General features: G+C 41.9%; 1 protein-coding gene and 1 long non-coding RNA gene across 2 annotated transcripts; both read left to right on the top strand.

The window, feature by feature from the left end:
* The first annotated feature begins 397 nt into the window (after window positions 1-397).
* Window positions 398-4668, top strand: LOC131682169 (vacuolar protein sorting-associated protein 54). Its single transcript, XM_058963431.1, has 3 exons — window positions 398-744; window positions 1246-1894; window positions 1962-4668. Exons 1-3 carry the CDS (start codon window positions 566-568, stop codon window positions 3963-3965), a joined length of 2832 nt encoding a protein of 943 aa, XP_058819414.1. The 5' UTR covers window positions 398-565; the 3' UTR covers window positions 3966-4668.
* A 670-nt stretch (window positions 4669-5338) lies between these two features.
* LOC131682168 (uncharacterized) lies at window positions 5339-8926 on the top strand. Its single transcript, XR_009304037.1, has 2 exons — window positions 5339-8279; window positions 8348-8926. It is a non-coding gene; the product is annotated as an uncharacterized LOC131682168 (long non-coding RNA).
* Window positions 8927-10236: the final 1310 nt, after the last annotated feature.

Genomic DNA, 10236 nt, shown 5'->3' with positions numbered 1-10236 from the left:
ATCTGCAACCAAACTAAAAAATCTGTAAATATCTGCAACTAAACTGGAAAATCTGCAAATATCTGCGACATCGAAAAAATCTGCAGCTATTTCGATTTTCAACTGCAATCACAATAATATGGATCGATTTTAGAACGTTGTGTAAGAAATAGCTTTTTTCACTTGCAAATGACCGCTTTAGAGACTTTCTCATTCAGTGATACTCTCAAAAACTGGTTTGGCAAGGCATGTAGTATTGTGATTTTTTAAATTGTCTAGATTATTTCCCACAAATGCACTAAAATCTGGATTGTGCAAAAATGGATGGCACATAAAAACTTTAAAAATACAGCTATATATGTTGGCAACCCTGGTCGGGAGTCCAACGAGGCCAACTGATGATCTGACGTTTCTCTGAACTGTCACCGATTTTTGTTCAATCGTGTCAGCTGAATTCGTGAGAAAGTGTTATCGTATGACTTTTAGTGGAAAATTTAAGTATTTTAGTGTTTTTAATTATTGGTACTAGAATCTTGCAAAACATTCGAAAAACTACTTGTACTGTTCAGTGGTTCATCATGTGGCAATGGCTAAATTCAGTGGCGTGTTTGATGTAAAGGAGCCACCACCATGGCAAAATTGCTGCTACTGTAGCGCTTCCTCGTCATCACTGTCTAACTTTTCCTCCGCAACGTTATCGGGACTCCGTCAGCAGCAGCAGAACCAACAGTTGCTTGCCTTCAAAACACCAACTGATTTTGTAAGGTAAGTTCGATTTACTGTTTGAACAGTTTTAATTGGTGCAAATTGCTTTCGCCAACAGATTGTAAGCCTGCTGCACCGGGGGTACTGTTTTGGTTTATCTCTTCTGGGTATAGAATTGGAAAATATTCTTTAATTTTCGGCAGTATACAAATCGCACTACGCAATGTGCAGGTTTTGAAAATTGTTTTAGTACTTTGTACAGTTACTGGAAGAGTTGAACGATTGCAAGAGATCTGTTCTGTTGTTATTTGTAGCAACATTGACGTATACTCTCGAACGTGGCACTGATCTTATGAAATGTGCATTTATTTTTACAAGAGGTGCAACTATAATTACAATTTATTATTTTATTGTTAAAATTTTCAGAATGAAGTCCACACATGAGCTTGAATACCTGTAGAATGTTTATTATTGATAAAACGCGCTGCTTACAATCGAATGCGTTACATACTGGGTAAAGTCGCCTAACTGATCGTATATTCTATCCCTTTCTGTTTGTAGGCACCTTCGGCAGCATCACTGCACCGTGGAGGGAGGTTCCTTCGTGTGTCGCTATGGCTACAATGGGGTCTGTTCGTCGTTACCCCTGGACGGTGTCAGCGACCGAGATTACGAGATGCATGTTAACCGATGCCACGTGAACCAGCAACAGAAGGAAGCTCAGATCAAGTGGTCTGTTTTTTCGGCGGCCCAAAATCTTCCGGCCGTGCTAAATGATCCTAGCCGAGGCAAGCAGACACACTTTTTCACTAAGAAATGGGGCGACGCCTTTGTTGAGCAGCAAGCCATCGGAACATCTCCTCAGCTGCCAGATATAAGGTGGGATCATTTTGATTTCTATCTGAAGCGAATCGGCAAGCGCTACCGCGTTCATACGCGAATAGCAAAAACCGCGTTGCCGAGTGGGTCTAGTCAAAACCAACAGCAACCAGTAGTTAGTGAACGGTTGCCTAGTGGAGCGACCGCAAATTTGAATGACATTCCTGAGGTTTTTCTAAAACATAAATTGGAGTTGCACAGTCCGTCATCGTTTGTCGCAGTTTTTCCTGGCATCGGCTATGCAGGCGAACAGGCGAAGCAATCAGGCCGAATGCTACAGGAAAAATTGAGTAATTATTTGGATATTGTCGAGGTGCTGATTGCAAAACAGGTTTGTAGCTTAGTTTGTTGTTTTTTATTGTGCGTTACAGCATGCTGAGTGGCACTTTTTGTTGTAGGTTTCGGAAAAGTCGTCGGCCTTCTTCCACGCCATGACCTCCCAGGACGCTATAATGGAACAAATGCGCGAGGCGGCAATGCATGTGGCTCGATTGCGTTCAAGGCTCAAGGAGATTGACGACACTATCGTACGTGAGTCGCTGCAGATTATTAGCCTCGAGAGAACTCTTTCAAATAAAACCATCGTACTGGAACGGTTGAAGCTGATGGCGACTGTCCATCAGACCCAGCCGATGATTCAACTTTTGCTCAGCACGCAAGACTACGTGGCCGCTTTGGATCTGATAGGGACAACACAGGAAATTCTAAGTCAAGAGTTGCGTGGTTTGCATTGTTTTCGTCATTTGCCATCGCAGTTGAATGAGATGGAGCGGTTGATTGACAAAATGCTTACGACGGATTTCGAGCGGTACTCGACAGCGGATTTGAATAGGCCATTACGTGCAGCTCATGATGTGCCAGAGCGAGTGCTGGAGGAAGATAAGCTTATCTGTATAATTTCGGGTTTATTGAGGAAGCGAATTTTGGATTTCGTCGACACGTACAAGGAGGAGGCGATCACAACGATCCGTGCGATTGTGAAACAAATGGTGATCGAAGTACTTGCTTCGGGCGATGCGGAAGTATGTTTAACAGGAGCCGGAGAGGAGGCTCAAAGCTTATCTTTCTCCGAATGGATTGCACTATTGGAAACAGCGACCGTCACACTGCTTAAGCTGCTTCAACGAGTTCGAGCAGTGCATGATGTAATGCAGCAGACAGCCGATGCAAGTGCTGGAAAGATAACAGAAGATGTGAGCTTCATTGATACGGAAGCGTTTCTCAGTCCGGAGGATTATCAAGTTGTGCGAGCGAAATTGACGAATTTATTACACTCGGTGTGTAACTATTGTCACGAGCGTTGCGCCAATTTAGTGTCTAACCAAAGTCTGGAGAATAGTTCCGTTAGTTCAGACCAAATCGCTAAATTAGCAGAACTTGTCAATCGATTCTGCGAGGGATGTGAACAAGTCTGTGGAACACAAAGTGCATCGCTGAAGCTGGCGCTTCGAGTGCATAGCTCAAGATTCGCCCAAAAATTCCATTCGGAGAAAAAGTCAAAGTTGGCACTACTCTTGGACAGTGAACGGTGGAAGCAAGCGGAAGTTCCTTTCGAATTCCAGAATATGGTGGAAAGCATTACTGAAGAAAACTTCACGTGGACAAAAAACATTGATTCTAATGGGGTATCGATTCCTTCACCTCCCCCTCAAACGGTTCTAATAATAGAGGGTCAACCTTTTGCCGTGGTTGGTGCAGCTCTGCTGCTTGTTCAGATAGTCGGAGAATATTGCCGTTGTGCTTTTCAACTACCTTTGATTGCATCGCAACTGGCTCGTAACGTAATTGACTTGCTGCGAACTTTCAATTCTCGCTCATGCCAGCTAGTATTGGGTGCTGGAGCACTTCATGTGGCCGGTCTTAAGATTATTACCAGTGGTAATCTGGCTTTGGTATCCCGTGCGCTTCAACTGGTTTTGTGGCTTTTACCGCACGTCAAACGTCATTTCCAATCACTTGAGGTGAATGGATCCACTACCATTCTGAACGGGTATGAAGCAATCGAACGGGACTTTGCGTCTCATATAAAAGAGCTCGAAAATAAAGTACTGACGATCGTGTGTGATGTGGTTAACGGACAGCTAACCAACTGGGATGCCCGACCGCCAGTTCCCTCGCAACCATTCCGTAACATTAGTAGACAGTTCATCAAATTGCACGAAGCGATAGCACCGATCTTGCCGGACAAACAGGTTGCTGCCATCTATCGGGTAGTGCATAGGAATTTCAAGGATAAACTGCGGGAACAGTTACTCCGTAACAATATCACAAACAACGGTGGACCGCAGCATGGGACGGTTGTGTCGGAGTTAACGTTTTACATGGAAACGCTGCGCACGCTCAAAGCAATGCCGGCGGAGGAGTTGAACGACGAAACGTTGGATGATATTTGGTTAAAGTGAGAGGATGTGTACGAAACCTAGGCTAGGCCTTACTGTAAGTAGTTTTTTCACGATTTCGCCTTTTCGTGCAAAATAGCCAGTAGGTAGTAAAGAGATGATTGTATTTTTTACGATGATGATGCGATTTCTTGTTTTGCCGTAACGTGTGCCAGAGAACCCAAATTGTGTTAAAGTTTAGTTTTTAATGTTGACTCCAATGTATTTTTTTGTATTTGTTCATTTAACAACATACCGAGAATTTGTTAGAATATGCTTTATTTAAATGAGGTCAAGAAAACATCGTGTAATTATTCTATCCTATACAAATGTTTCGTACATTTCTCGTATCAGGAGAAAACGATCCAGAGTGATCAATGAGTTTCTTGATGCTTTACTAGATGACGAGTCGAACTATGCTTTTACCGTTAATTTATGAATATGTTTTACTGGTCTTATATTAGCTTGCTCAGTGTCTCGGAAAGGTCAAGCCAATAAATACTGAAATAGTAGTATGTTCGGCTCATTTCGCTATTTTTGTAGCATTATTTTGTATATTATTTAATTTTTTTAGCATATTTGGATTTCAGCGCGGCTACATTTTTTTTTTAAAACTGAGCTATCTTTGAGTTTTTAGACTCTGAACAATAGAAACACTTTCTTTGAATTATTCTTTCAATGTGTTTTACCAATATAGAGAATAATGAAGCCGCAAGAGGACGCGCATGCTGCCAATAAGTTATATTATTGACCTGCTTGCTATGCACATTCCTAATGGTAATGTAGCGGGAGCACGTCGTTTGGCATAAGTTCGTTTGGCATAAGTTCATTTGAAATAATGGTCATTTTGCATAATGGTCATTTGGCATAATGGTCGTTTGGCATAATGGTCATTTGGCATAATGGTCGTTTGGCATAATGGTCATTTGGCATAATTGTCGTTTGGCATAATGGTCATTTGGCATAATGGTCGTTTGGCATAATGGTCATTTGGCATAATGGTCGTTTGGCATAATTTGAAATATCCATTGAAATCTCTTATATTTAATGTTGACGCCTAATGTGGCTACGCCACATCGCTTTAAGTATGGTAGTTAAACTATTTGATAGCCCCTATGTTTGAGTAACTCGAGCAAACGAGTGTGTTGCTGGTGAGAGGCAGCCACTTCTGATGGCGGGTCGATGACCACCTCGGCCCCTTGGTCTCGGTTATGCGATATTTCCAAGGGCTATTTGGTATATTGATTTTAAGAACTACTCATGTTTGAAAGAAGGAATCAACCCCTAAGTTTTATCAAACGAGTGGATCACCAGTTTACTTGCGAGCGCTATTTGGTATACAAATTCAAAGAACTGCTCATGTCTTAAAGAAGGAATCTATCCTTGTTTCGGGCAAATATATACGTGTATATTTGCCAGAAGGTTGATTCCTTCTTTCAGTCATGAGCTGTTCTTTAAATTTGCATACCAAATGGCCCTCGCAAGTAAACTGGTGATATACTCGTTTGCCCGTTTCACCCAAAATTAGGAGTTGACTCCTTTCAAAAATGAGCAGCTCTTTTAATCTGCATGTTTAATAAGTTCGCAAGCAAAGTGTTGATTTACTCGTTTGCTCGGATTACCTAACCATAAGGGTTGATTCTTCTTTCAAATATGAGCAGTTATTTGAACCTATATACCAATTAACCCTTGGCATTGTCACATAACTGAGACCAAGGATCCGAAGCGGGATCCTCCGGGTTCCGATGGTGCGTCGGCGGCCCCTCGCGAGCAAACCTGTGATCCACTCGTTTGCCCGGATTACTCAAACGTAGGGGCTATCAACTAGTTCAAGTCCGACGGAGCGGAGCGATGTCGGACAGCACCGGGTTTAAAGCGATGTGGCGTAGCCACATTAGGCGCCAACGACTAGTAACAGAAAATTCAACGTATTTTTTAAATTATGTCAAGCGACCATTATGCCAAATGACCATTATGCCAAACGACCATTATGCCAAATGACCATTATGCCAAACGAACGTATGTGTCACCTACTGTTATGCCAAATGAACTTATGCCAAATGAACTTATGCCAAACGAACTTATGCCAAACGACGTGCTCCCAATGTAGCGATGACGTGACTATGGTGGCTAGACTGGGTTCGATGTAAATCTTCCACAGGGTAGAGAATGGGATGTTGTCCATCTTGAAATTTCGGATAATCGAATTACTTGAACATGGGGATTGGTTCCTTCTTTCAAACATGAGCAGTATTTAATTTTTTATGCCAAATAACTTTTGCACTCAAAATTGTGACCTTATCGTCAGCCCGGTTTATTCAAACATAGGTGATGAATTTACCTTTCGAGCTTTCCTTTAATCTATTATAAAATCAAAATAAATGCACATTTTGACAAATGTTTTGTAAATTTTTAGAGCATTTAACCTTCTTTTGCAATGGAAATGTTTCGTACGCAAATGTATGATCCACCCGATTGTTCAGTTGACTCCATGTGGCACTAAATACCTTCGAAAGTATTTTCATACCCTATGCCAAATGGTACTTATTCCACAGACTAACAGACATAATACTCGAAAACAATTCTTCGTGAACGTTAGCGGTCATTTTGAATATATTTTTAGTTAGAACTGCGACCCAATTTGCGATTATGGCGCCACTGACTTATGCAAGTAATGCTTCAGATTTAGTTGGAAGCATAAAAAAATATTTACAGCGACGACACAACTTGCTCCTGTCTGGGCCCTTACAGTCGTATGACTTGTGGTCTGGCTTCAGACACTGATAACACCTGTCCACTGAAGGCGGCTGGGGTATGCTTACTGGGCATACTGACCAGCCGATCTTCAGCTTCCCTTTTTCGGTCACCTTTTTGGCTTCCGCAACCGGTAGCTTGAAATAGACTACCTGCGTGCCAAGCAGTCGCTCCCTTAGGCGTACAGAGGTCCGCTCGATCTCTACGCCACACTGCTCCTTGACGGCCGAGACGACGTCTTCTGCGTTTGTAACCTCATCTAGTTGCTTGCACTAGAGGGTCACTTCCGCACCCAACGACCTCACCTGAACGCCGTCTCCCAAGACCTCTTGGGCCAACTTCCTGTACGTCACCCCGCTGGATTGGCAGGTTTTCACCAACAAGGCCTCTCCTCTGTCCTTGAGCTTCTTCGCGGGTCGAGGTGCTTAGAGCTACTGACCAGCTGCTATTCGCCCTCTTGTGCCGATGGCACCGGCTGGCTGGTTACACTTTGCGCCCGGTTGGTGCCTGTCGCCTTCTTAGGCTGAGAAGTCACCTTCTTGGGTCTACTCCCAACGGCATCCTTCGCACCTTCCAAACGACGTTTGGCCTTTGTGGTTGCACGTCGTTTGGCGTTGCCCCGCGTACCTTCACCTGTTGACTGCGTGGGCCGCTACGCAGTTTTGCCCTCCAATAAGTTCTTTGTGGTCGTTAAGGCGAAATCTATCGCCTCTTGGGCCATCGTAGCTCCACCGATGAAGGAGAAGGCCTCGGTTTGGACGCCTTTATCAGCCTACTCTCTTCCCGCCACCCTCTTCATATAAGCTTCCTGTTCTTGTCTTGCGACTCGAACAGTCTGGCGGAGCACCAGCAGGTTCTGTTTCAGTTCCTTGTTGATGTTCTGCTTTCCGCTCGTAAACTCGATAATATTATCGAGTTGCTTGACCACCGCCCGCATCGCGGATAGTGGTCCGCCAAGTGTGTTGGTAGGGTCATCTCCTACCACACCTGAAGATCCCCCGGTACTGTTGGTTGCATCCCCCTTTGCTCCGCTGTCACCTCCTCTGGGAGGAGACCTCGCCAAACCCCCTTTGGCAAAGGGGTACACCACCTTCTTCATTTCCTCATCGTCTCCTACTTTGCTCTCATTATTACTATTTTTAATTTCACGACTCATACAATATCCCACGAGTAGTGCGAGAAAAACGGTTCGCCACGTCAGAGCACCGCATTAACGTGGTAAGGGAATCAGAATCAGGATTACTTACACATTGTAGGCGCATGCCTACAATGTTTAAGTAATAAAGCGGCGTAGGTATAAAGTGTTATTTTGCCTCTGGTCTGATCTAGATGAGAAGGTAGACTAAAAGTGATGATTGTTTTTTTTTTCGTTTCGTTTCGCTCCTTTTATCGGGTTATAATTGAATTTTATGTTAGTGTATAGCCGCATTAAATTGTTTTTCAAATGTTGTGATATTATTTTTTATTTTCTCGATTTCCTTCGTCAGCAGGCCTTTTGCTTCTAATTTCGTTCCTAGACAAAAAGCTGTTTGATTATTCGTAATATCCAGTAAAGACATGTAAGGGACAACAACGGGTATGCAGGTCAGAATATAGAATTGAAAGTGATCGGGATTCACAAATAAAAACAAATATATATTTCTACCTTTTAGATATGTTCTCTGGTACACGATAGTAAATATGTGTATATTCAACTAAACATTTGCCACTTTAAACTACCTATTGCGAAAACTTATTTGCCAAACATAAGCATAAATATGACTATTTCGTAACACAGGATTTAGTTAGCATAATATTAAAGTTAAAGAGGGCATGCAACTTATGTTTTTACATTTGTAAAAGCACGACGAAAGAGTTGATACTATGTCGTGTGTAGCAAGTAGTATATACATTTAATCAGATACACCAAAACTGTAAAATGCAATATTTTGAGTTCAAGCAAGCGTAGCAGGTTATATGAAAGTATTTTTTTGCGATTAAGCTCAACTTTCAAGCGTAAATTGACTTATCATCTTCAATAGCAGTGATGTACACTCAACAATTACTATTGATTAGCATTTTAGTCAGCTGAGTCAGTATCGATGAGAACAACACATTCGTTTGTTATAGTTGTAAGCTAAGTGAAATGTTGATGATCGTTTGATCGACGGGCAGAATTATAAATCTGTAACGGACAGATGACGAGTAGCGCCACGAAGAGCTTAAATATATTCATCCATATGTAGATATTACACTGTGAATGTTGGTGTAGTTTCGACGTATCCGAAAGCCATCACGAAATTTTATAATATTTGGGAACTAGAGGAAAAAATGACCCCCAATCGGTTCACCCTTACTAAAACACACTTTTTAGCTAAACCCATTTCTTCGCAAAACAGAAAGGTCGTGAGAATCGACTATTTATTAACCACCATCGTCTATTGAGTCCCATGCAAAACTGTCTCAGATATCACTTAGTAAATATAAAGTTCAACAATTTATAGCAAAGCTGGATTGCAGTCTGTGACAAGGTTGTAGTCTATAAAACTATCTTACTTATTTAGCTTTGTAGTGACAATCTAATGTATTCTACCTACCGGTAAAAAATGTTTATTGATAATGACAGTATTAAAATAAAGTTGCGTGACCTGACACCACGTACTAGTTCCGCCGCTATCAAACAACTTATGTCAAAATACGGAGAGGTGAATAGTGTTAAGGAAGATACTTGGAGGAATTTCTTCCCAGGACTTCGCATTCGTGTAGTGAGAATACGGCCGAGAAAACCTATTCCCTCCTACTTGACCATCCCAGGCAGATCACCTCAAGGTATTGTATATTCTCAACGAACACTAGTCATGTACCCAGGGCAGATTCCTACGTACCAATATTGTGATCAGCCGCTATGTATACCATATATTATTGCTAAAATTCGGATTCTTTATATACATATTTACACATGCATTCTTAAACTGGACATAACCTTAGCGAATGAGTCGCTGCCTAATGAGTCAGTAAGAAAGAGCTAAACAATTGGAAAGGTAACTTACAACTAACTTAACTAACTTACTTAATCGCAATGCCCTTAAATCAAATTATAATTGCTATAGGAAATAGTTCAAGTTTGGTTGTAGCCTAAACAAGTGAAATAGGAGATTAATGGCATATTCGTTTTTGACAGTGCACTACACCGGTGTAGTCGGTGCTACACTCATTCAAACTTGGGTGTAATCAGTCTATCTCTTTCTTTGCACTACACCGGTGTAGCACCAAGAAAAAACGAAAACGCCAAGTCTCATAAAGACCCACGCCTCATTTATTAACGTATTGAGCCGTGTTAGGAAAACACAAAAATAATTAATTGATATATACCAAAACCACCTTATAAACATAGTTTGATAACGTAGCGGCGTGCCTCATATTCACCCCGATTCTGTATTCCGAACGAATCGAATTATTTCGATCGAGTAGTTAAATCCCATTCCTCATTTCGTTCGAGTTGTTTATAAATCCGAAAATCATCCGTTCGAGCTGCTTATTTTTCGAACATCATACGTTCGAC

The sequence above is a fragment of the Topomyia yanbarensis genome, chromosome 2, assembly GCF_030247195.1.
Source record: "Topomyia yanbarensis strain Yona2022 chromosome 2, ASM3024719v1, whole genome shotgun sequence".
In the NCBI taxonomy this organism is placed as follows: domain Eukaryota; kingdom Metazoa; phylum Arthropoda; class Insecta; order Diptera; family Culicidae; genus Topomyia; species Topomyia yanbarensis.
The sequence above is the reverse complement of the archived record's forward strand: the minus strand, read 5'-3'. Positions and strand labels throughout refer to the sequence as shown.

What these genes read in the sequence shown, in the direction of transcription:
- LOC131682169 (XM_058963431.1), top strand. Translation starts at nt 566, where the DNA reads ATGGCTAAATTCAGTGGCGTGTTTGATGTAAAGGAGCCACCACCATGG. An exon ending in ACACCAACTGATTTTGTAAG is followed by an intron (nt 745 to 1,245) that starts GTAAGTTCGATT and finishes TTCTGTTTGTAG; the next exon opens with GCACCTTCGGCAGCATCACT. An exon ending in AGGTGCTGATTGCAAAACAG is followed by an intron (nt 1,895 to 1,961) that starts GTTTGTAGCTTA and finishes TTTTTGTTGTAG; the next exon opens with GTTTCGGAAAAGTCGTCGGC.